Below are 27,271 nucleotides of genomic sequence, written 5' to 3'. Positions count from 1 at the left end.
GGGTAATGATTCTCTTGACGTTCCCCTTACTCAAGGCTGTCTACTAAATATAAACCACCTTGTTTTCTTTCTGCTCACACAAAAACTGATAACCAGATCGCTCAATGAGTGACTGCGCGATGAGTATGTAAATAACATCAGAGTTGATGCATACAGCATAAGGGATGCATCAATAGAAAGCCACTAGAATATTTTCTATAACCTGTTTGTAGCATGCAATAACTATCAACATACCTGTCATTGAAATACTGCTCATCCCTGTTAAAAAATGCAATATTGTAAAACACTTTAGCCATTTAATGGTTATTGTGGGAACATGGATATACAGTACGGAAGCTTGATATTATTTAAAATAAATTACAAATATTTATCTTAATTTTCACCATAGTCGGAAGGCAGTGTGTGTGTGACGTGTGTGTGTGTGTGGCCCTGCCAAGCTGCCAGTATATCTGTTTGCATGGCCACCTACAAATGACATAGGAGTTATATGAGATATCATTTTCTCTGATATTTTAAGGGTGAGCAAAATACATTCAAAACAGGGATTCTTTCTCTCTTTTTTACTTTTCTTTGTTTCAAGACAGTAAAATATAAGTTATGCAGGCAAGTTACAGTCTAGGCATTTATGTACATTGGGTAGTTGATTTTCAGTTCAACTTAGATTCTGTTAATAATGTCACAGAAACACAGAACAAAACCACATGTCAAGCTGGTTGGATCTGTCATTTGCTCACTTCAGAATCTTCACATGAATTCAACATATTCCAATTAATAACAGTAAAGTATTTACATACACCAGGGATTAAAACATAAACAGACAAGTATCAAAAAGCACCGGGAACACTCATCAGTAATGACAGGGGGATAACAATGGTGGAACAAATCTCTCTCTCATTCCAAATTCACTAGTGCCCTGGAGCATTTCCTGAGCCTTATCACAAACCAAGGGTTTACATGACAGGTTCACATAACAGGAGTAAATCCTGATACTGGGGGTAATATCTACATGTAATTAACAGATGTTAAATAGTGACGAAAATTGACAAATATATAATAAAATTGGGAGAGATTCGACAATATTTATATTTGGTTTGAAAGAAAAACTACAATGAGCTACAGAAATATGCTAAGCAGCTGTGTGTCCAAGCTGTCCAATAAAATACACAATATAATCTGCTTCCAAAACAACAGTCTAAATCTCAATCAGTCAGAATCATCATTTATGTCCCTGACCCCAAATATAACACCTCCCACCAGTCTAAATCCTGATCGCCCTTAGGTCCTGTGCATTTATTTGCATCTTTTGCAACATATAGAAATATTATTTCAAAGGCTGATGACAGTGTAAGCGAGTGTGCACATGTGTTTCTGTTTTGTTGTATGTCAGTGTGCTCACCCATCATTTGTCCACTGCTAAAATAGTTCCTAACTTCCTATGTCTAAAATGATAGTCTCATCAATTCAAACCCCACTGGGCGCAGACGTCAGTTACATTTACATTTTACATTTAAGTCATTTAGCAGACGCTCTCTTATCCAGAGCGACTTACAAAGTAAGTGTCTTACAGTTCAACATCTAGTTTTGATTTGCATTTGGTTGAGTTGTCAAATAGTGTGAATTCAAGTTTAAATCAACAACAAAAATGGCACCCTGTCATTGGATTGAGGTTAAAGGTTGGGTGAAAAAAAGACGACATTCCCCGACGTTGATGACTTTTTACAAACCCAATCAGTTTTCCACGTTGATTCAACATCATCACATTGATTATTTTGGAAATTACAACTTTGATTCAACCAGTTTTTGCCCAGTGGGACTTGACTTCACTCTGCAACCAATCTCTCTGTCTGACTCATTCCCAGTGAGACTGAACACAGACAACATTATGGGGTGAACATTGCACTTTGAGGACAGCGGAATTTTTGATGTAAAGGTTATGATTTGCATGTTATGTGGCCTCATTTAAATGTTTTTGTTGCTAAAACAAAGCATCATAAACACATTAAAAGACTGCTAGTTTACCACAGTGGGTTCTACCCTGTGTCTCAGGCTGAGTAGGAATGATCTACTGTGCCTCTCATTACGGTGTCTACACTCCAGTCTTTAATGGAGGAGTAAAGAGGTTCTTCCAAACAAGCAGGGAAAGTCTTGGTTTTAATTGTCATTGACGCAGAAATGGTTTGATATGGAGGACAATACACATCACATGGACACAGACCATGTCAGTGGGCTGCAAACAGTAAATAAAGCAAAGCTCCACGATGTGCCTGCCAGTGCAGAGCCTGGATCAGCCTATCCCACCTGCTAGTGCAAAAAGACTACTTACAGAGGCACTGCAAATCATCTGCACAAATAACTAAAGCCATGCCACATTTACACCCTACTTGGGCTGGTCTCTCTTAAAGGGACATGCGCACAGTTTACACACAGAGAAGATACAAAGGAAGAAACTGCTGTTAAAGGACATAGAGTGACAGGCCAGTCCCATACGGAGATGACGAGGTGATGCTAACCTTTGGCTTTCTGCTGGGTACTAGGCATCCTATGGACTCAGAGGCAGCTGCAGAGAAAGAGTGTCCTATGATAGCGCTGGTCACACATTCAGTGAGAGAGCTGAGCCTCATGTTGCTTCATGGCATCAAAGAGTTCTCCTCTCATTGATAACACCGTCGTGTTTGATAAAGTAGAGTGCAGCGCCTCCTTCATTCAACCACCATCTCTCTCCATCTCCAACTTTGCCCTCATTGGTCTCTCTGGAAGACAGAAACCTAATGCTCCATGCTTTGGCCTCGCCCTCTCTTTGTGGACATGATCAGTCAGTGAGGGATCTGTAATATATATGATCTAATTAAGCAATAAGGCACAGAGGGGGTGTGGTATATGGCCAATATACCATTGCTATGGGCTGTTCTTATGCACGACACAACACGGATTGCCTGGATACAGCCCTTAGCCGTGGTATATTGGCCATATACCCCAAACCCCCGAGGTGCCTTATTGTTATTATAAACTGGTTACCAACATAATTAGAGCAGTAAAAATAAACTTTTTGTCATACCTGTGGTATACGGTCTGATATACCACGGCTTTCAGACAATCAGCATTCAGGGTTCGAACCAGCCAGTTTATAATCTTTGTTTTTGCACGTTAAAATATTTCCTTTTTTCATACATGGTACAATGCAATGCGCAAAATGGATATGTGCAAATTCTTGAAGCAAAATGTTGCTGAGGACATGCAAGTTGTTGATTATACTGGATGGTGAAAGAGCGATGTTCCTCGGCTTTTCTTCATCTTTCTCTGATTGTCTTTAGCTCCATCGTTTCCTCTTCATGCTCGCGACTCTTTCTTAGAGTGGGGCTTGTTTCCCAAGAGTGAGTCAATCTCAGCCACGGTCTGAGGAGTCATCTGTGAAATAAGCTGCAGGCATAACATGGCATGTCAGTTTAGGACTAGGACATAATGGTTTGGTGATTGCTTGCTTGTTTGCTCAATCTATAATGGGTTTTTAAGTGACATTAATAAGAATGCCTAAAAATAGTTTCTTTTTTTAAATCATAAAAATATATATTAATGTATATACAGGTATGCTTGTATCACGACAATGTCATTAGTTTGATGAGCTCTGATTGAGTGTGCATTGCAGTGTAACATCAAGATGGTGTGATGTTGAGGGGAGGGTGGTTACCCTAAGGGCACCCAGGTTTTCCACCAGCTGGTCAGTGTTGGAGACACCCATCAGCACTGAGCTCACTCCCTCACTGCGCAGACACCAGGCTAAGAGGACAGAAAAGAGGGAGAGAACACTGAGAGGGCTTAGAGATGGAGGCTGTGTTGATGTGGCAGATTGACACTTCCTTTTTAATTTAGTTTTAATTCTAAACAGTATGTTAGGCTACGTTTATCCCAATTCTGATATTTTTCTGATATTTTTTTTGACCAGAGCTGATCTGATTTGTCAAAAGACCATTAACTTTTTTGGGGTAGGGGGCAGTATTTTGATGTCCGGATGAAAAGCGTGCCTGTAGTAAACTGCCTGCTACTCAGGCACAGAAGCTAAGATATGCAGATTATTAGTAGATTTGGATAGAAAACACTCTGAAGTTTCTAAAACTGTTTGAATGATGTCTGTGAGTATAACAGAACTCATATGGCAGGCAAAAACCTGAGAAAAAATCCAACCAGGAAGTGTGGAAATCTGAGGTTTGTAGTTTTTCAAGTGATTGCCTATCTAATACACAGTGTCTGTGGGGTCATTTTGCACTTCCTAAGGCTTCCACTAGATGTCAACAGTCTTTAGAACGTTGTTTCATGCTTCTACTGTGAATGGGGAGAGAATAAGAGCCCTTGGAATCAGATGACTGAGAAAATGACATGAGCTCCATCACGCTCGCTCCCATGAGAGTTAGGTGTGTTCCTTTTCATTTCTGAAGACAAAGGAATCGTCCGGTTGGAATATTATGGAAGATTTATGATAAAAACATCCTAAAGATTGATTCTATACATCGTTTGACATGTTTCTACGAACTGTAATATAACTTTTTTGACTTTTCGTCTGAACTTACTGCGCAAGCACAGTGCATTTGGAGTGCTGGACTGAACGCGCAAACAAAAAGGAGGTATTTCGACATAAATATGGACTTTATCGAAACAAAACAAACATTTATTGTGGAACTGGGATTCCTGGGAGTGCATTCCGATGAAGATCATCAAAGGTAAGTGAATATTTATAATGTTATTTGTGACTTCTGTTAACTCCAAAATGGCGGGTATCTGTATGGCTTGTTTTGATGTCTGAGCGCTGTCCTCAGATTATTGCAAAGTTTGCTTTCGTCGTAAAGCTTTTTTGAAATCTGACACAGCGGTTGCATTAAGGAGAAGTGTATCTATAATTCTGTGCATAACACTTGTATCTTTTATCCAAGTTTATGATGAGTATTTCTGTAAATTGATGTGCTCATTCACCGGAAGTTTTGGAGGCAAAACATTTCTGCACATTACACGCCAATGTAGAATGGGGCTTTTGGATATAAATATGAACTTTATCGAGCAAAACATACATGTATTGTGTAACATGAAGTCCTATGAGTGCCATCTGATGAAGATCATCAAAGGTTAGTGATTCATTTTAGCTGTATTTCTGGTTTTTGTGACACCTCTCCTTGCTTGGAAAATGGCTGTGTGGTTTTTCTTGTCTAGGTGCTGTCCTAACATAATCTAATGCTATGCTTTCGCCATAAAGTCTTTTTGAAATCGGACAATGTGGTTGGATTAACGAGAAGATTATCTTTAAAATGGTGTAACATACTTGTATGTGTGAGAAATTTGAATTATGAGATTTTTGTTGTTTTGAATTTGGCGCTCTGCTATTTCACTGGCTGTTGGCGAGGTGGGACGCTACCGTCCCACATACCCTAGAGAGGTTAAGTGGAAAAAATATCAGAATTCGGCTGCCTGTTTAAACACAGCCTCTGAGTGTCAGACAGTCATAAGATAACAGAGATGGACAAAACAATTAACACACAGACACATGCATACAAGCACACATACACACACACACACAATCACACACGCACACAGAGTCACATAGATATATGCATACACAAACATACACCATACCGATGGCTAGCTGTGCGGCGGTGCAGCCTAGTCTGTCGGCCATTAGGTGGAGCTCTTTAATCTTGGCCAGCTGCTTGCGTCCCTCCTCACTGTTGACACGCTCCTTCAGCCACTGGTAACCCTGCACCAATATTAGATGGAACAAACGCGGAAATATTTAATGGTGTCATGCACGGTTGTAGGCCTAATGGACACACAGTCGGGTAGCACCTACAGAACTCCAATTAAGTAGAAAACACAGGGGAATATCCACTAATTAAAAACATGTTTATTTTGTCTGGAGAACTCACTTTCATATTAGCCCTGGAGATGTCAGGTACACCCTCACTGTACTTCCCTGTAATCAGTCCACATGCGAGGGGAGACCAGGTCATTGCCCCTACACCTAGACAAGAGAGGGAGAGACAAAGATCCTGTTGAGAGGATATCCGGTGCTGTTCGCTGGGCTGTGTGAGTGTGGATGACTGACCTATCTTGTGGTAGAGTTCAGGGAGTTGCACCTCCACCTTGTCCCTCTGGAAGTAATGATACTCAGCCTGCTCACATACAGGTGGGATCAGGTTGAACTGACGTGCCACTGAGTACGCCTCCTGGTGGCAGGGAAACAGAATAACACCATCACCACAGAGAACCCATAGCCTTACGTCGTTGACTGACAAGAGCAGGTGTTGACTGGAATATATTAGGTAACAGTGAGAGATAACAGGGGACTCACCATGATCTCCATGGCACTCCAGCGAGAGGTGCCCCAGTACATTGCCATGCCCTGATTTATTACAAAGGTCATGGCCCGGACAATCTCTGCAAATAACATGAATCAACTTGTTACACGCTGGTAATAAACATACTGTAACAAAGATATTGCATGTTTAGAATGTAAACATTAAGACACTTTTTAACGAGTGCATTCAGTAATAAACACCACAAAGGGTTGTGAGCAGAGCAGAAGACACATTTCCGTTGTAACAGATGGACAATAAAGTCGAAGGACTGGTATGACTATGACTGACCTTCCATAGGGCTGTTGACGTCATTCCGGTTGGCAAAGACAATGTCCACATAATCTAACTGGAGTCTGGACAGGGATCCTCTCAAACCTGCAACGTAATGGGCATCATCATCTTCATCTTCATCAGTATGGTCATCATCATCATCATCATCATCATTCACATCATCATCTTCATCATTATCGTCATCATCTTCATAATCATTATCGCCACTGTATCCTATTATAAGTTAATTTGAGTCTACCTTCAATGATGTGCTTTCTGGAGAGTCCCCTTTCTGTCTCTGCCCTGAGTGATAGCAACAATACAGAGTCACTTTGTCAGAACAATGAAGAAATGATGAATGTTATATCTGGCATCTTTTTCCCAGGATACTTACTGCCCTCCCCAATAGATCTTGGTTGTCACAACATAACTAGAACGCCTGCCAAAGAAATGGGAGGAGAGGTTAGAGGGGACAAGGAAATAGACTATATTTTTATCACATAGTAATTTGATGTCAACCACAGAGAAACTAAAAGCATTTGAAAAAGTGCCAACAGAACCAGCAATAATAAATAAATAAATCTATTTATTCAAACAATCTATCATATTTGAAAAAACAAGGTCTGTCTGTTCTTAATAAATGTGAAAAACAACGTTCACAGAAAAATATTTATGACGTAATATAGTTAGACAGACAGCTATTCATATGCACATGAGTCACATTAGAAATATGAGTAATATCACCTCCATCGTTTCTTCTTGACGATGTTCCCTAGGGTGATTTCAGCCCTGTGGAGGGAAGATGTGATGGAGTAAACAGTGGGGAGACAGAAAGATGGACCGAAAGAGATGGAGTGATAGACAGAGGCAGGAAGTGGATACAGACAAAGAGAAGGAATAGAAGAGAGCAGTGAAAGGAGGCGTGAAAAGCTGACCTGCCGGAGGCATACACCTCTGCTGTGTCAAAGAGGTTCACCCCGGCCTCATAGGCAATGGTCATCAGGTTCTCAGCCATCTGAGGGGACAGAGAGACAGACACTGAGAGAGAGAAACTGAGGGAGAGACAGTGGACAGAGAGAGACAGAGAGAAAGAGAGAGAGACTGGGACTGAGAGAGAGACAGAGCGAGACAGACATAGACACTAACATTGTGAGAGAGAGACTGAGAGGTCAAAAAGGTGCAGCCTCAGAATGGGGTAGCCCTTTCCTGCAGTCAATGACCAAACACGCTCACTTTGGCCTCATGGGTGGAATGTTATTAGTATTTTTCATAATTGCATAACTCATAAAGATTATTAGAAAAAACCTAAGTCAAACAGTTTTGTTATATTTCAGTAATGTATATAAAGTGTAATATTGGGATGCAAACTCAAAATATCTAACATGGTACAGGTGTCTTCTTTTTGTTAAGCCCATAACCATGTGAGTGAGGTGTACACTTTTGTTTCAAAGTAGATTTGTTTAAGACTACCAAGAATCACTCTGTGTGACCCTGGTTTAGCCCCTGTAGTAATTAAACAGGGTGTCCCAAACCATTGTTACATAACTCACCTCGTCAGATATTTGCGATCCAAATGTCACCCAGGTGCCTACGGTCAGACAGACAGAGAGACAGACAGACAGGGAGACAGATGGCGAGAGACAGTTCTGTTACATTGCTCAGGGAGTCTCTAATGCATATTTTTCTGGTCCATTTATTTTGTACCCACCCAGCCCTAAGCAGGACACACGCAGACCAGACTTCCCCAGGTTCCTGAGAAAGAGAAAGACAGGGGTCAGGGAAGAGAAAACAAGGCTACAGTAAACATGTCATCCCCCAAAAATTATGCAGCCCCCCCCATGGGCCAATTGAGATATCGCGTGTGAAGTCGGTGTAACTTTGTAAATGCCAGATCTCTATGGCAAGACGCATCATTCACCATCAAGTTTCATCAAAATCATCCCAGTGCTTTCTGAGATATCGCGTGTGACTAACGTACGAACGAACGGAGATCCACAGTTCCCTACACGATGACAATAAGAGTTATGAACACTTTCTTAGGGACATGACAAAGATGTACAGTATACCATTACCCCAAAATCTACCTACGTTTGCACTTCTTGTGCTTTCTAGCATAGTACGCACAGTCACAGAATGAGGTTCCTAAATAACTAGGGTCAACGCCTACAGCTCTCAACTAAATTTTACAACACAATCTGCAGATACACATTCTGAATAACACTGCTTTATCAATCTGGATAAGTGAGTGTATTTCTGGCAGTGATTATCGCCTGAGTGCCCAGACGGCCGCTGTTGAACAGGTGACCTCTACCCTTCTCACATCAACAGTTCAGTGTAATATAGTGTACTGGCTATAACAATAGAGCACTGGGTGGTTCAACCCCTACACTGGATAAAGCTGTACAGTATATACTCGTATATCCATAATAACATATTCTCCTTTCGACATGGGTTGACTGAAATTGTTTATATGGTTGGAGAGTTCAGTGCTGGGCATGCCACATCTGATTACCAGAAAGCTGACTGTTGACGGGAAGGATAGAACTGGAATCAGAGAGCTGCAGTGAGCCCTGGTCATGCAAGCATGTGCCACTGAAATTCTGCGGGCTTCATCCCTGCCCTCCTCCTCCTCCTCCCCTCCTTCGCTGGCGCTCTCCTCCATTCTAATTAGCCGAGGAGCCAGCTGAGAAGGCAGCAGAATTGCAGCAGAACTCATTGCTGCTCGCTGTCTTTTCATCTCCAGCGCCTCACCTCTCTACCTCTCTGCCTATCTGCCTCTTTACCTGTCTATATGCCTGTCTGTCTACCTGTCTGCCTGTATACCTGCCTGCCTGTCTATCTGCCTGTCTACCTGTCTGCCTGCCTGTTTACCTGCCTCTCTATCTGACTGTCTGTCTACCTACCTGCCTGCCTGTCTACCTGTCTGCCTGCCTGTTTACCTGCCTCTCTATCTGACAGTCTGTCTACCTGCCTGCCTACCTGCCTGTCTACCTCGCTGTCTGCCTGTCTATCTGCCTGTCTGACTGCCTGTCAAACTGTCTGTCTGTCTACCTGCCTGCCTGCCTGTCTACCTGCCTGTCTACCTGTCTGCCTGCCTGTTTACCTGCCTCTCTATCTGACTGTCTGTCTACCTGCCTGCCTGCATGTCTACCTGCCTGTCTGTCTGCCTGTCGACCAATCTGCCTGTATCTATCTATCTATCTATCTATCTATCTATCTGCCTGCCTATCTGCCTGTCTATCTGCCAGCCCGCCTGCCTGTCTGTCTGTCTGCCTGTATACCTGTCTACCTCCATGTCTATCTGCCTGTCTGTACACCTGTCTATCTGCCTGCCTGTCTGTCTGTCTGTCTGTCTGTCTGCGTCCGCTACAAATAGCTCGATGGAAAGAGACAGACTGTCAGAGCGTTTAGATCGAGGCAGACGAGAGCTGCTTTATTTTCCCTGCTCTATTGTTATTTGCCTGGCCAGCTATTTTTAGAATTGTGCTTTTGTGTGCCCTTGTGTGTGTACGTACATTGGCATGTTGTGTGTTTGTGTTCCTGTCACATTTACTCTCAAGAAATAACCCATGTGTAATTGATCAAACGTAGATGTATCTGCAAGGAGAGAGAGGATGGAGTACTTTTTTTGTAAATTACATTAGCCATTCTATTTCCCCCCCAAAAAATCCAGCCTCTGGGCAACAGTCTAGCTCTCACTTTCAACACTGACAGGGATTCAAATCACAACATACTGACCACATCAACACAGATATATTACAATTCAGCTGATATCTACAAAAAATCTCAAGCCTTTCCTGAAAGCCTATGATTTCACAGCTCCCATAGTAGCTTATGTAGAACAAAGTGTTATTCCGCTGGTTCCACGTACAGTAGAATCCTCTGTGGAAAGGGTTCTAAATGGAACCCAAAAGGGTTCTCCTACGAGAACAGCCAAATAACCCTTTTAGGTTATAGATAGCACCTTTTTTCCTAAGAGTGTAGCTCAATATGCTTGCTTAATTATATCCTCAAATTTCTCTGGAGAACACAAACTGAGGCTGAAGCCTTTAGCGTATATCATGCAACACCGTCACTTTGAGAGTTGAAATCAAGTTAATATCTGTCCCTGAGACAGTCAGAGAGACAAACACACAAACACAGGGGCATGTATGAATTACAGCTGCCACTGCTAGATATGCAAAACACACTTATTATTAATATTCATATACATTATTCATATTATTCATATTCTTCTTCAGATTATTATTATTATTATTTGGGGTTCTGGGTGATGGAGTGTCACTGTCATTGTCAGTATGTGTGACAACTTCCCCCCCTCCTCCCTCTGCAGTGTTGTGATCCACAAAGCTGCTGTCTGTCAGTCTGTGGGGGACTTTAGGAACACACACACACACACACACACACACACACACACACACACACACACACGCACACACACACACACACACACATACACACACACATACACACACACACACACACACACACACACACTAACAGAAAGAAAAACATAAGGACAAACAAAACATACACAAATAAACATACAGTACACACATAAACGCACATAGCCTACGGTACATACTGCAGAACACACTACAGTATATAGCCTACGGTACATACTGCAGAACACACTACAGTATATAGCCTACAGTACATACTGCAGAACACACTACAGTATATAGCCTACAGTACATACTGCAGAACACACTACAGTATATAGCCTACAGTACATACTGCAGAACACACTACAGTATATAGCCTACAGTACATACTGCAGAACACACTACAGTATATAGCCTACAGTACATACTGCAGAACACACTACAGTATATAGCCTACGGTACATACTGCAGAACACACTACAGTATATAGCCTACAGTACATACTGCAGAACACACTACAGTATATAGCCTACAGTACATACTGCAGAACACACTACAGTATATAGCCTACAGTACATACTGCAGAACACACTACAGTATATAGCCTACGGTACATACTGCAGAACACACTACAGTATATAGCCTACAGTACATACTGCAGAACACACTACAGTATATAGCCTACAGTACATACTGCAGAACACACTACAGTATATAGCCTACAGTACATACTGCAGAACACACTACAGTATATAGCCTACAGTACATACTGCAGAACACACTACAGTATATAGCCTACGGTACATATTGCGGTACATTTACATTTACGTCATTTAGCAGACGCTGTTATCCAGAGCGACTTACAAATTGGTGCATTCACCTTATGATATCCAGTGGAACAACCACTTTACAATAGTACATCTATATATATTTTTTTGGGGGGGGGGTTAGAAGGATTACTTTATCCTATCCCAGGTATTACTTAAAGAGGTGGGGTTTCAGGTGTCTCCGGAAGGTGGTGATTGACTCCGCTGTCCTGGCGTCGTGAGGGAGCTTGTTCCACCATTGGGGTGCCAGAGCAGCGAACAGTTTTGACTGGGCTGAGCGGGAACTGTGCTTCCGCAGAGGTAGGGGGGCCAGCAGGCCAGAGGTGGATGAACGCAGTGCCCTTGTTTGGGTGCAGTACATACTACAGTACATAGCCTACAGTACATACTACAGCACATACTACAGTATACACTACAGTATATACCCTACAGTACATACTGCAGTATATACTACTGTATATAGCCTACATTACATACTATATTACATACTACAGTATATACTGCAGTACATACTACAGTACATACTACATTATATAGCCTACAGTACATACTACAGTACATGCTACAGTATATAGCCTACAGTACATACCATCGTTTATAGCCTACAGTATATACTACAGTACATACTACAGTACATAATACAGCATATAGCCTACAGTACATGCTACAGTACATACTACATTATATAGCCTACAGTACATACAACAGTATATAGCTTATAGTACATACTACAGTACATACTAGAGTATATAATGCAGTTTATACTACAGTATATGAGCATAAAAACACACGTACATGTGAGCTGGTCTGTGAGCTGGTATGTGTGTTGGTCTGCGAGCTGGTCTCTGAGCAGGTCTGTGTGTTGGTCTGTGAGCTGGTCTGTGAGCTGGTCTGTGAGTTGGAGTCTGAGCTGGTCTGTGTGTTGGTCTGTGAGCTGGTCTCTGAGCTGGTCTGTGTGTTGGTCTGTGAGCTGGTCTGTGAGCTGGTCTGTAAGCTGGTCTGTGAGCTGGTCTGTGAGCTGGTCTGTGTGTTCTGTGAGCTTGTCTGTGGGCTGGTCTGTGAGCTGGTCTGTGAGCTGGTCTGTGAGCTGGTCTGTCTGTTCATCTGTGAGCTGGTCTGTGTGTTGGTCTGTGAGCTGGTGTCTGAGCTGGTCTGTGTGTTGATCTGTGAGCTGGTCTCTGAGCTGGTCTGTGAGCTGGTCTGTGAGCTGGTCTGTGTGTTGGTCTGTGAGCTGGTCTCTGAGCTGGTCTGTGTGTTGTCTGTGAGCTGGTCTGTGTGTTGGTCTGTGAGCTGGTCTCTGAGCTGGTCTGTGAGCTGGTCTGTGTGTTGGTCTGTGAGCTGGTCTCTGAGCTGGTCTGTGAGCTGGTCTGTGTGTTGGTCTGCGAGCTGGTCTGCGAGCTGGTCTGTGAGCTGGTCTGTGAGCTGGTCTCTGAGCAGGTCTGTGTGTTGGTCTGTGAGCTGGTCTGTGAGTTGGAGTCTGAGCTGGTCTGTGTGTTGGTCTGTGAGCTGGTCTGTGAGCTGGTCTGTGTGTTTTTCTGTGAGCTTGTCTGTGGGCTGGTATGTGTGCTGGTCTGTGAGCTGGTCTGTGTGTTGGTCTGTGAGCTGGTCTCTGAGCTGGTCTGTGTGTTGGTCTGTGAGCTGGTCTGTGAGCTGGTCTGTGTGTTGGTCTGTGAGCTGGTCTGTGAGCTGGTCTGTGTGTTGGTCTGTGAGCTGGTCTCTGAGCTGGTCTGTGTGTTGGTCTGTGAGCTGGTCTGTGTGTTTTTCTGTGAGCTGGTCTGTGAGCTGGTCTGTGTGTTGTCTGTGAGCTGGTCTGTGTGTTGGTCTGTGAGCTGGTCTGTGAGCTGGTCTGTGAGCTGGTCTGTGTGTTGGTCTGTGAGCTGGTCTGTGAGCTGGTCTCCACACAACCTTCTCCTAACAACCCTACCCTACCCTGACCTTGTTCTTCTGGCATTCTTCCATCAGCGGCTCTTCTAATCCTGGGCCCGGTTTCCCAAAAGCATCTTAATGCTTAGCACTTCTTAGAACCTTTGTAGGAGCATTGTTAACTCTCCGAGCTGATTCCCAAAACCATCATTATTAACGTTGCTCTTGAAAACATTCAGAAGCCTGCCTCAAACCACTCGTAGAACAGCTAAGTGCTTCATTAGATGCATTTTTGCCCTCCCGCGTCACTTTATACACAGAAGATCTCTGCTAAACATAGAATCATATGGTTTATCTGTCTCTCTGTGACCACCAATAACTTCAGAACAAAGTTGCCATTGTCTTTGCAATTGATACAAACAAGCCACATATAAAAAGACGGTTTAAATGAAAACCGAGACGACCGCATTCAAATATAAATAGTCTACAGTAAGCTATAGGCCCATTTCATTCATATTGAAATAAATGTAATGTTCAATAAATTCTATTTTGCTACTTGTGGGCTACCGTCTGTAATTTGTCTCAATATATTTCATGATGTGTAGCCTAACATGCGCAATGACGTGCCAAATCTGTGATTTAGTGCATTTTTATTGGTTAAGAATTTATTAGAAAAAGCTGCCTCAATTGTTGAGCCATATGTGGTAACATCTCTTGCTGATCCGTCTTCAGTATTGTGAAATAATTCTAATGTCAAGGTAAGAATTAAATGGAGAAAGCTGATCCAAGAACAGCGCTGTCTTTCTTTTGATCTTATCAGTATGGACACATGCTCCAACGACACACTGTTCTCTCTGTGTGGTGTTTTGGGAAACGCATGTTACATCTTCGGCCGTTGTAGGAAAGATGCATTGTTAAAACACTAGTAAGTTCCATCGCTATGGGGAAACCAGGCCCTGGAGGCTTCCCTCAAATTACACTCTTAGAAAAAAAGGAGCTATCTAAAACCTAAAAGGGTTCTTAGGCTGTCCCCATTGGAGAACCCTTTGCAGAATCCTTTGTGGTTCCAGTTAGAACCCTTTTGGGTTCCATGTAGAACACTTTCCACAAAGGGTTCTACATGAAACTCAAAAGGGTTCTACCTGGAACCAAAATGGTTCTACCTGGATTTAAAAACAGTTCTCCTATGGTGACAGCCGAAGAACCATTTTGCTCCAACTCACACCAAGACTCAGAGAACTGGAACATACAACAAGACAGGGGAGTTTCATCTCAAACTGGATAGGCAGAGTATGCAAATATACATGTACACACTGCATTGCTTAAACATCACCCAAAGGAGTGGTTTAACACATGAAGATGTGTCGCGCACACACACCCACACACACACACACACACACACACACACACACACACACACACACACACACACACACACACACACACACACATAATACAAACAAGCCTTTATGTTCATACATACTAATGCATGCGTACTCTCATACAACATCTACACCTACTGACGTTCTATATGAAAACGAATATAAAACATACACACACTTGTACAAAGACACACACATACACACAACAGTTTCTCCAGACTACCGTGCAGAGAATGCTGCAATGCACCGCAAGTGTTGACTGAGAAGAGGAGAGGAAGGGAGTGTAACAGGGAAAAAGAGAGAGGGGTAGAATGGTGGAGCGAGATTACAGGGAGAGAGAACATTTAGAGAATTAGAAAGGAGACAGGAGTGTGAGAGACAACATTATAGAGACAGATAGATAGATAGATAGATCGATCGATCGATAGATAGATAGATAGATAGATAGATAGATAGATAGATAGATAGATAGATAGATAGATAGATAGATAGATAGATAGATAGATAGATAGATAGATAGATAGATAGATAGATAGATAGATAGATAGATAGATAGATAGATAGATAGATAGAAGATAGAATAAGATGATAGATAGATAGATAGATAGATAGATAGATAGATAGATAGATAGATAGATAGATAGATAGATAGATAGATAGATAGATAGATAGATAGATAGATAGATAGATAGATAGATAGATAGATAGATAGATAGATAGAGCGTTAGTGGGACTGGTTGCCAGGGTGTTATTTATAATTATTATAATTATAATAATTTGGTGGGAGCTTATATTTGTTCTGTTTCACACATGTACAAGTGTGTATTATATGCATGTTTGAAATAGATTATTAAAAATAAATAAACATTTCCACCCGTGTATAATATACACACTTGTACATGTGTTTTTCTCCTCTATTTTGCAACCTGCCAAAGAGGAGTCCCTCTCAGCTCTGATGAATGCTCTGGCTAATGAGTTAGAATATGCAGTTAAGGAACAATTAGAGAAAAGGGAGGCGGAGGGAGGTTGTGAGTTCCCCAACCTCCACCTCCTCTCCCCTTTCTCAGCTGTTTCCCTCAGAGTGGATGAAGACATGCAGAAGGAGAAGACTCACACAGTCAACACAGGGGGGCTCACTACAATCAGTATCATCACTGTCTGCTGTTCTCCTTACGAGAAGTGAAATGAGCATGTCTTATAGTAGATACGTGTGTGAGGTAAAGTCACTTTATGATGGTGGGGATAGTGATAACGATGCTGATTAAGCTTGTTTTAGGAGAGAAGGCCTAGTCTTCGCTGGTCATTTTAGTTAGCTTGGGAAAAGGACTCTATGATCATATTCAAACTGATTCTCATGCATAACATTTTGGTGTAACACGTGTCCAAAATGTTTGGGTCAAAAGAATGTTTCAGATGAATAATAATAATATATATTTATATAAAGTGCTCTCTGATAATTGTCCTTGCACATGGGGCTTAGTGACACTGTTCCCTGATGGTGGCAGCACGGTGAATTTGGAGATGAGTGCTCCAGTAGAGGCAGACTAATAAGTCTTCTGCTTTTGGAAATAACACAAACTGTGGGCACTAGGCACCCCAGGGGTGTTACCGCTGGCAACTGGAGCGGCTGTCCCTATTCCATCGCCTTATTGGCTGGAACCGCATAAAAACAACAAAAAAACTATGACAGAACCATTTACATTTTAGCAGACGCTCTTTTCTAGAGAGACTAACAGGAGCAATCAGGGTTAAGTGCCTTGTTCAAGGGCACATGGACAGATTTTTCACCTAGTCAGCTCAGGGATTCAAACCAGCAACCTTTTGATTATCGGCCCAACGCTCTTAACCGCTAGGCTACCTGTCACCCCTTCAGGGGTAGTATTCCCCATCCAATGAAATCAATGTACGCATAAATGAAATAAACCACTATGTCCTGGCATCCCATTTCCTCCTGAGCCTCATTCCCTATTTAAACTGCCTCTTAAAAGAAAACATAATTGAGTGAAGAGAATTGTGTCGGGATTGAGCTAAGGGGCATTTTCCTTTACCCATCCAGAATATAGCTGCCTTCCTACATCATCTGGTATAGGCAGCTTTCAATCTGATAAAGACTGTTCAATTCTATTACATTCCATCTGATTCTGGAATGAATAAAAGGGATTAGAGATGTCTGTCTGCTGTATTTCAATATCACAATATGTGCAATAGAAACAAACCGTTATTGTTTTAATCTGGTGATGCTAATTCTATCAAAGGAGCACATAGTACGGACTGTACTTCCTACTATAACGTTCACAGCTGGATGAATTCAACGTTTAAAAATGCTCGGGAAACCATCTAAATATGACGAGGCTGTTGTGATTTTCACCATAGCTTAAACATACATGCAAGAACAGACATGAGAGACACAAACACCAAAACTCCCAGCCCCATAAATAATGTCATCCTAATACAGCTGTTCACCGTCCACGACAACTCAGGTGTTAACTGAAATGCAATGAAGCTACCCCTGGCAGCCGGTGCTGTCTGAGAGGCCCTTCATGGTAAGTGGAAGTGCTCTGGGGTAACCTGAGCTGCCGTCATGTTCCAGGGAGAGAGAGGGCTGAGTCTGAGTCCTTCATCATAATCATCCATCGTTTAAGTAGAGGTTCATGAGCCTTCATTACTCTTCAGGCACATAAAAAAACACTCATTGAATCAGATACCCTCCCAACCTGTTTGTGCCAGCTCTGTTGGCATGCCCTTTGACTCTCCACCCCAAATAATCAGCACTCCTCTCCGTATCCCTCCCTCCCCCTGCTCACCTGTATTTCATACTGCTGTGGCGCCCTATTGCCTCCTTCATGTGGGCATGGCCCTGGGGAACCGGGCGGGACCCTGACTGCTCCCTGGACTTGGCTGAGCCCTGGGTGTTGTAGTTGCCATTACCCCCTTGGCTGCTCCCTCCACCACCTCCTCCACCTCCCCCACTGCCTCCCCCAGGGGGTGGCGCAGTGCGAAGGCCACAAAGCCGGTCCTCACTGCGGCTCTTCAGGTTGTGCTCCGTGCAGGCAAAAGAGACCTGCATGGTGACCACTGCCTAGTCTCTGGTAAACTAAACTGGCCCCTCGAGAGGCTCTTTGGGATGCGGCTTAGGGTCAGACCCCAAAATACTAATGTCTGCTAAATTGATGCTACAACTTAAAGTTGCTTTGGTAGAGTGTAGATGTGATAGAGCTAAGATGTACCTGTCCAGACAAATGCCCAAACAGGGAAGGTTTGTCTTATCTGTCCAGAGCCACAGGCGCAGGCAAGAATCCAGGCCCAACCTGGCGCACGCAGAGTCAGCGTCTGGTCTGTCTCGATCTCTTCTCTCCTGTCTGGTCCTGTTGCAGCCCAGGCGGAGCTCCTCAGAGTTCGCTTAGTCTCAAGAGGGTTCTAGTAAGAACATTGATTCTTCCCATCATCATCAGCGGGGAGCTGGTACATAGTGTCGTCCTCGTAGGATGATCAAGGGGCGCAGCTCCACCGGCTCTGGTAGGCTACCTCTCGAACCGCGCTCTCCACGGACGGCGAGCGCAACAGATTCCTCACTTGACTGACTTGCCTAGTCTTGCAGAGACATCCGGAAAGATCGTGGTGGCGAGGAAGACGCTTGCTATATGTTTTTGATACAGCTTGATTGATAGGCAGGGTGGTAAAGCATTAATCAGCTTGCTTGTCTCCTCTTCAGCTACAAGCGTAGGTTAGTCTATCAGTGTCGAGCCCAGCTTGAGCCCCGGAGTGCGCTGCAACAACCACACTGTCGATGAGCTTCAGACATTTTTTCGCACATTCCCATAAATGCATATGCTAACAGAATTAAACGCGCTAAAACACCATGGTCTTCTAATGCACACATCCAGTGTATTTCCCCTATCTGGCACAGTGCCCAACCTCTGCAACATCGAACTGATGCAAAAGGCAGCATCAGCAGCGCCAAATCGCGTGGTCATTTTATCCACTTTGATGAATATTCTCAATAGCATAACTGCTATAATAATCTATTTCGGATATCAGTCAGGCTATACATTTCCCTAATCAAAAATGATCCTGGCACACAGTAGCCATTTCACAGCATAATTGGCATGATCGGCAAAAATGTGATGATTTAATCAAATGCATAAATCGATGCCACAGTTACCCTGTGTCCCATCTGTTTCATTTGAGATGTTGATGATGGCAATTCTCTTCAGAAGTATCATTCCAATCCCTGGTTCTCCTTGCAGCGAGTCCCAACGTGTTAATCACGAAACATTCAAAGTCGATGATTGCGAAAGGCGCCCCCCCCCCTCACACTCTGTACACATTAAACAAAACGGGTGCTTTCTAACACAGAAAATAACAATATATTCTCCGTGAATCTAATAGCACAAGTCCAACGTGGTCTTAGAGCATTTCATATTATTCTGTAAGCAAATCCGAGACACTCGAAGTATTATATGTTACGTTTTGTATGGTATGTGTTAATTTGTGGACGTCCATCATCCGTTATGAATTGCAATTCGTATGATATGTTACGAATTCCAATTTATTGTGGCAATTTTTTTACCTTTATTTAATTCGGCAGTTAAGAACAAATTCTTATTTACAATGACGGCCTACACTGGCCAAACCCTAAACAGGACGACGCTGGACCAATTGTGCGCAACTCTATGGGACTCCTGATCACTGCCGGTTGTGATACAGCCCGGGATCGAACCAGGGTCTGTAGTGACGCCTCTAGCACCGCAATACAGTGCCTTAGACCGCTGCACCACTAGTTAGCTAGCTCTAGGGGTTAGGGTTACATTTAGGAGTTAGGTTAAAAGGTTAGGGTTAGGGAAAGGGTTAGCTAAAAGGGTCAATGTTAGGGTTAGGGGAAGGGTTAGCTAACATGCTAAGTAGTTGCAAATTTGCTAATTAGCTCAAAGTTAAGTTGTTCTTGATGAGATCCGAACATACAATCTTCGGGTTGCTAGAAGTTCGTGTTATAAGCATACCCAACCACCTTCCTTTCATGTTTGCCTTAAGTAGCCTTCTATCTTATGTAACCATACCAAACATAACATATTATACTAACTTCAGTGGCCCGGATTTACATGTTCTATGTTACGTCTAGTCTATGAGACCAGTCTGACAATTCACAAATAAAGAATCTCACTCTTCCCTTTCACTGGTGCACAGGCATACACATCGATAAACCGGGACTGCACTGCCAGCCTTTAATTCAATACATTGTATACACTCAGACGGAGAGGAGTGCTGTCTGTTAAAAGCAACCTCACTTTTTTCAATAAACCCTAATGACCACTCCCTTTTCAATAAATGCTCAAGCATATGGATGATGATTCCCCCTCCCCATATTTTTCATTCCATCTCTCTGTCTCTGTCACCCTCTCACTCTCCCTGTATTGAAACACAGGCATACAGTTGAGCAATCGCTTGATTAACTCCACAGTCTGTGAGGTAGTGTTAGTATTATGCAGCCTAGTACTGTTGGCAGTTCATAGTGAATAGTGGGGACAGGGATACATGTGGATAGGAGACAATGGTTGAGACAGCTCTTATTCAATTGGCTTTTGAGGGAACCATGACATAAATTATCAGGCAGTCTACAGTATTGGTGCCAGATGGTTGGCTAGTGTACTGAGGGAGACCAAAACAAATCAATGATCCTAAAAGCAAAACTAAGCATTGATCTTTTTGTTGGGAATCTGAGTGCCCCACAAACTCATCCAACTGGGATTACAGACTATATTAATACATGTCTATGTCAAAAATGATACATTTACAGTTACCTGTTTACCTGTAACATTTACTAATATTTACCTTATGATTAAACCAAATGTTTCATCATAATATCCCATGTAAAACGGACATTAATATACAGTAGATAAGATCATTTCAGCTGTGTGAAATATAAATACACTTGCTTTTTCATTGACGTGCAGAGTTTCTGATGTATGTATTTGCTATTTCAGCACCAGTGATTATGTGAGGGTTAAAGACCCAATGCAGACATGTTTATATCAATATCAAATCCCTTACTGTAAAAGATTTCCATTCAAATTGGCATAAAAAGCTTTTTAGCAAAAAAAAGTGGGTAGGGGAAAACTGAAAACTACACTGAACAAAAAATATAAATGCAACATTGGTCCCATGTTTCATGAGCTGAAAGCGTTGGTCCCATGTTTCATGAGCTGAAATAAAAAATCCCAGAAATGTTCCATAGGCACAAAAAGCTTATTTCTCTCAAATTTTGTGCACAAATTTGTTTACATCCCTGTTAGTGAACATTTCTCCTTTGACAGGTGTGGCATATCAAGAAGCTGATTAAACAGCATGATCATTACACAGGTGCACCTTGTGCTGGGGACAATAAAAGGCCACTCTAAAATGTGCAGTTTTGTCACACAACACAATGCCACAGATGTCTCAATTTTTTTATATATATATTTTTTTACCCTTTTTCTCCCCAATTTCGTGATATTCAATTGGTAGTTACAGTCTGGTCCCATCTCTGCAACTCCCATACGGACTCGGGAGAGGTGACCCAACCAAGCCTCACTGCTTCTTGACACAATGCTCGTTTGACACGGAAGCCAGCCGCACCAATGTGTCGGAGGAAACACAGTACACCTGGCGCCCGTGTCAGTGTGCATTGCGCCCGGGCCACCAGAGGAGTCGCTAGAGCGCGATGCGACAAGGACAACCCAGCTGGCCAAACGCTCCCCTAACCCGAACCATGCTGGGCCAATTGTACGCCGCCGCATGGGTCTCTCAGTTGCGGCCGTTTGTGACACAGCCTGGTATCAAACCAGGATCTGTAGTGACGCAGCTAGCACTGCGATGCAGTGCCTTAAACTGCCACGCCATTCGTGAGTCGTCTCAAGTTTTGCGGGAGTGTGCAATTAGCATGCTGACTGCAGAAATGTCCTCCAGAGCTGTTGCCAGAGAATTTAATGTTAATTTATCTACCATAAGCCGCTTCCAACGTTGTTTTAGAGAGTTTGGCAGTACATCCAACCGGCCTCACAACCGCAGACTATGTATATGGCGTCGTGTGGGCAAGCGGTTTGCTGATTTCAACGTTGTGAACAGAGTGCCCCATGGTGGTGGTGGGGTTATGGTATGGGCAGGCATAAACTACGGACATCGAACACAATTGCATTTTATTAATGGTAATTTGAATGCACAAAAATACCATAACGAGATCCTGAGGCCCATTGTGAGGCCCATTTTTGGGGAGAAATCTTGGACCAACAGATGCATATCTGTATTCCCAGTCATGTGAATTCCATAGATTAGGGCCTAATGAATTTATTTCAATTGAATGATTTCCTCATATGAACTGTAACTCAGTAAAATCTTTGAAATTGTTGCATGTTGCAATTATATTTTTGTTCAGTATAGCTGTTACTGACAGAGAGGTTTGGTCCATTAACCAATTTACAGCATGGTGATGTCACCATGGAAAGCCAAAACTCCCGCCCATGCAAACCTGCTGATTAGAAGGTCCTGTGTAGATTGCATTTTTAACCAGCAACTATCAGGAAATAACACTGATCAAATGTTTTCACACTTTTAAGGTGTTAGTTTCATCAGCTGTTGTACCATATGATATAAAACACAGATTAAAAAAATGCATTTTGACTACATTGGGCCTTTAAACTGGGAGAGTATACCTGGAATAATTGCAGCACCATGGCCAGGTCCCTATCCAACTGCTGATACTGAAAATGCATAATCCTGACCTCAACCACAACCTTTGACCCCTAAACCTAGCATTAGTCCAAACCTTAACCTACAGCTGTAAAATCATGTATCTAACATTGACCTTTAACCTTAACCATAACCCTGTCAAACTGATGGTAACAGGCTAGAAGTGGTCGTTGTTGGGTAAAAAGAGGATGCCAGGGAGTGTGACAGGCGGCTCACATCCTACTAACACTGACATGATTAGAATGTCAAGCACAAACATTTTTACAGTCAGAATAATGATTCACACAACCATATTTTACACCATCTGTGTGTTGAAATCCTGTTATCTGGTGCTGGGCTATAGGGATACAGTGGCATTCTGTTGGTCTCTAGTGGGGGAAATGTATAACTGCAAGGTGAACATTTTTCACAAGCAGCATGCACATCTGTCACTCTCTTTTAGGTCATATCACCATCATCTCTTAGTGATGATAAACAAGCCAGGGGCGTTCACCTGGGTTCTGGAGTAGAAAACAACACACACACCAACAACAGGCCATTCAAAGTGACAACTCCATACCAAAAATGTATTTTTAAAACAGTTAGCCAGTGGATTAGCCACAGATAGCAGGAGTAATGAGAGTAGGCTGTGCCCCTGTCTGTCGCTCTGCCAAAGACTGATGTTTGATTTGTCACAACCCACACCCTATGCCCTCCCTTCCTCTTATAAGAACATAATCCCATCCTCTCTCTCTTTCTCAGAATTCATTTGATTCTGTGTGTGTGAAATCAGGAGGCTTACCTCCACTACACTAGGAAATCCGATTTAAAGCACATTGGAATATAAACCCTTATCATTTACAGATTGATGGAATCTGAGTGAACGTGATGAGAATATACGTACACTCTTAGAAAAAAGGTTCCAAAAGGGTTCTTTGACTGTCCCCATAGGAGAACCCTTTTTTGGTTCCAGGTAGAACTCTTTTGGATTCCACGTTGAACCCTCTGTGGAAGGGTTTTACATGTAACCCACAAGGGTTCTACCCAGAACCAAAAGGGTTCTACCCAGAACCACAAGGGTTCTACCCAGAACCAAAAGGGTTCTACCCAGAACCAAAAGGGTTCTACCCAGAACCAAAAGGGTTCTACCCAGAACCACAAGGGTTCTACCCAGAACCAAAAGGGTTCTACCCAGAACCAAAAGGGTTCTACCCAGAACCAAAAGGGTTCTACCCCGAACAAAAAAGGTTTCTTCAAAGGGTTCTCCTATAGGGACAGCCAAAGAACCGTTTTAGATTCTAGATGGCATCTTTTTTTTTAAAGAGTGTACTACCACTGATAGGACAGGACATACAAGGTGTTAGTTAAAAGGAGATGATTATGTTTTGTACCATTAAACATTTGAATATATATCACTCATTGTAGAGAGAGTGGGGTTACACTCTCTCTCTTTCATCTTTATCTTCACTCTCTCTGTCTCTCTCCGTCTACCTCTCTCCTACCTGTATATCATGGCAGTGCTCTCCGTCTACCTCTCTCCTACCTGTATATCATGGCAGTGCTCTCCGTCTACCTCTCTCTCACCTGTATATCATGGCAGTGCTCTCCGTCTACCTCTCTCCTACCTGTATATCATGGCAGTGCTTTCCGTCTACCTCTCTCTCACCTGTATATCATGGCAGTGCTCTCCGTCTACCTCTCTCCTACCTGTATATCATGGCAGTGCTCTCCGTCTACCTCTCTCACCTGTATAACATGGCAGTGCTCTCCGTCTACCTCTCTCTCACCTGTATATCATGGCAGTGCTCTCCGTCTACCTCTCTCTCACCTGTATATCATGGCAGTGCTCTCCGTCTACCTCTCCTACCTGTATATCATGGCAGTGCTCTCCGTCTACCTCTCTCTCACCTGTATATCATGGCAGTGCTCTCCGTCTAGCTCTCTCTCACCTGTATATCATGGCCGTGCTCTCCGTCTACCTCTCCTACCTGTATAACATGGCAGTGCTCTCCGTCTACCTCTCTCCTACCTGCATATCATGGCAGTGCTCTCCGTCTACCTCTCTCCTACCTGTATAACATGGCAGTGCTCTCCGTCTACCTCTCCTACCTGTATAACATGGCAGTGCTCTCCGTCTACCTCTCCTACCTGTATAACATGGCAGTGCTCTCCGTCTACCTCTCCTACCTGTATAACATGGCAGTGCTCTCCGTCTACCTCTCTCCTACCTGTATAACATGGCAGTGCTCTCCGTCTACCTCTCCTACCTGTATAACACGGCAGGGCTCTCCGTCTACCTCTCTCCTACCTGTATATCATGGCAGTGCTCTCCGTCTACCTCTCTCTCACCTGTATATCATGGCAGTGCTCTCCGTCTACCTCTCTCGTACCTGTATATCATGGCAGTGCTCTCCGTCTACCTCTCTCCTACCTGTATATCATGGCAGTGCTCTCCGTCTACCTCTCTCTCACCTGTATATCATGGCAGTGCTCTCCGTCTACCTCTCTCCTACCTGTATATCATGGCAGTGCGTTCAGCCTCATAGTCAGTCAGGGAGATTGCACATTCTCTGAGGTACAGCGTCAGTCTGCGTTTCTCCACCAGCCTGTGGGCGGCCTCCAGGATCTGGGTGGCCAGCTCTGACTCACTCCTCTGCTCGGCTCTCCTGGACCCGCTCTTGGCAGTTGTTTCCCAAGTGGAGGACGAAGATTTGGGCTTCTTGCTGATGCCATACAGGTCCTCCACCGAGAACGTCCCTCCCTTACCACCGTCACCTCGGCCTCCAGCAAACATGGCTGCTAAAAGTATTTTGACTAAGGTGAAATTGACTGAGCAGATCTGAGTAGATCTTACTTTCTTACTTGTTGCCTACAAGTCCTCTTTCTTTTGCATTTATGTGACCAAAAAGTAGCAAAAAATATGCCCACCAAAAATGTTATGCAAACCAGTATCACTGTTACAGATCTACATGTTTATGCAGGTAGGTTATGGCTGAGATGAAGAGTTAAAAAATCAATCTTGATGACAGAAAAAACTCTTCACTGGTCCCGCTGATTCAAAACACCTGTTAAACGTCAACAAGTCTTGATTGCTCTTTTTTGATGTCTTAATCCAGAATGCATCTAAATCAATCCTAAAGTGACAACAACATTCAAACACGGAGACGGATTTATGAGCATTGCTTCTTTTACTGAAGATGGACAGAAACAACAATCTGCATCTCTCGCTCTCTTTATGTCCCTCTGAGATGAGCGACAGAGGGGGATTTATGTTAAAGCCCCACAAGCTTACATTTACCCAGATTAGCACGGGTACTGGATGAAAGAAAAATAAGATAGGAACAGAAGACAGTGAGACCAAACCTATCCACCAGCTGTGTAAACATTATGGGGGTCCACACCACATTGAACCCCCCTATTGGTCTTTATCTCCCGCTCCACGGGGATTACAGCCATGCCAATAGGAGCCAGCTCAGTGAATGTGTCTAAAGATCTGTTCTCTGATCTTTTCCTGGGGCACTGACAACCCCATACTCTTTCATTAATGGAAAAACAATCTATTGATCCAAAAATCTATTCAGATATGATCTTCCTCGTGAATAATGGATGTGTTATAACAACTGAAGCTCATGTTCTCCAGTTCCATTGGCTACTAAAGTGAGAGGGTGGCGTCCAGCCAGCAGCTGGCACAGGCGTCTGGCCAGCGGTGAGTGTAATTGGCAGGTGCTGGGCTGGTGTTCTGGATGAGCCCCAGTACTTAATGAGAGAACATCTCCTCTCCTCATTGGAGAAAAGCCACCATTCCATCTCTCACTGATTATGTAGGACAGTACAAGACAGGATCATCTGGGCACATCTGCTATGTAATGCAGTGGGCTCCTCTGTCAGTCCATCTCCCAGAGACTGTTGGGGAAGTAGTGAGAGAAAAGAGGAAGAAGATACAAGAAAGAGCAGATGGAATGAAGTATAAAGAGTGAGAGAGGCATGTTGTCCTCATGAACATTTAGAGGAAGACACATTACCGATGGGCCCTAAGAATAATTCCTCAACCAAATTAGTTTCTGAGAAACCAGACTGTTTAGTCCTGTTCAACTGCAGGCCTTAATGCTCAAATCAGCTTTGTTTTTCAAATCCGTTTTGGACAACTGACTGTCCAAACAGCAAGTTACAAGTGACTAAATGGATTTGTGTGTATTCAGACAGCAGTCAAGGCTATGCTAGTTGTCATATTAATGACAGGTGTGTGTGCAGTGATGTAGGTTGACTGGTGGTGGTGATTGTCCTTCCTATCGCTCAGAAGTTATGTAGCAAGGCAAGGTGACAACAATGTCTGCCATGGACTTTCCCAGTTGCTTTGAATATACAAAATCATTGGGTAAAAACACTGTTAATGCCTCAAAGGATACAATTATCCAACTTTCAAAACAAGTCCTTTTGGCTAGTCACAGCAGTCAACTAGATAGCTAGGTAGCTGTTTAGCTAGCCACAGCAGTCAACTAGATAGC

The 27,271-nt window shown here is 43.2% G+C and overlaps 1 protein-coding gene across 2 annotated transcripts; it reads right to left on the bottom strand.

Moving 5' to 3' along the window:
* Nucleotides 1-282: 282 nt before the first annotated feature.
* LOC106563422 (voltage-gated potassium channel subunit beta-3) lies at nucleotides 283-25,994 on the bottom strand. 2 transcript variants are annotated; one of them, XM_014128978.2, is made up of 14 exons: nucleotides 25,280-25,994; nucleotides 8,317-8,360; nucleotides 8,159-8,196; nucleotides 7,544-7,623; nucleotides 7,353-7,397; nucleotides 7,003-7,047; nucleotides 6,868-6,911; nucleotides 6,627-6,713; nucleotides 6,332-6,417; nucleotides 6,086-6,206; nucleotides 5,907-6,001; nucleotides 5,617-5,737; nucleotides 3,686-3,774; nucleotides 283-3,417 (listed from the first exon to the last, which is right to left on the bottom strand). In XM_014128978.2, exons 1-14 carry the CDS (start codon nucleotides 25,558-25,560, stop codon nucleotides 3,328-3,330), a joined length of 1,266 nt encoding a protein of 421 aa, XP_013984453.1. In that variant the 5' UTR covers nucleotides 25,561-25,994; the 3' UTR covers nucleotides 283-3,327. The 2 variants fall into 2 exon arrangements, with proteins under 2 accessions (XP_013984453.1, XP_013984455.1); XM_014128980.2 differs by lacking the exon at nucleotides 25,280-25,994 and adding an exon at nucleotides 17,870-19,340.
* Nucleotides 25,995-27,271: the final 1,277 nt, after the last annotated feature.

Source organism: Salmo salar, chromosome ssa11, assembly GCF_905237065.1.
Source record: "Salmo salar chromosome ssa11, Ssal_v3.1, whole genome shotgun sequence".
Taxonomy (NCBI): domain Eukaryota; kingdom Metazoa; phylum Chordata; class Actinopteri; order Salmoniformes; family Salmonidae; genus Salmo; species Salmo salar.
The sequence above is the reverse complement of the archived record's forward strand: the minus strand, read 5'-3'. Positions and strand labels throughout refer to the sequence as shown.

Bases quoted from the DNA above. Each gene is read 5' to 3' on its own strand.
- LOC106563422 (XM_014128978.2), bottom strand. From the start codon at position 25,560: ATGTTTGCTGGAGGCCGAGGTGACGGTGGTAAGGGAGGGACGTTCTCG. The intron at 7,398-7,543 runs GTCAGCTTTTCA...TTCCCTCCACAG, and splicing joins GAGGTGTATGCCTCCGGCAG to GGCTGAAATCACCCTAGGGA. The intron at 5,738-5,906 runs GTGAGTTCTCCA...ATATTGGTGCAG, and splicing joins TCTCCAGGGCTAATATGAAA to GGTTACCAGTGGCTGAAGGA.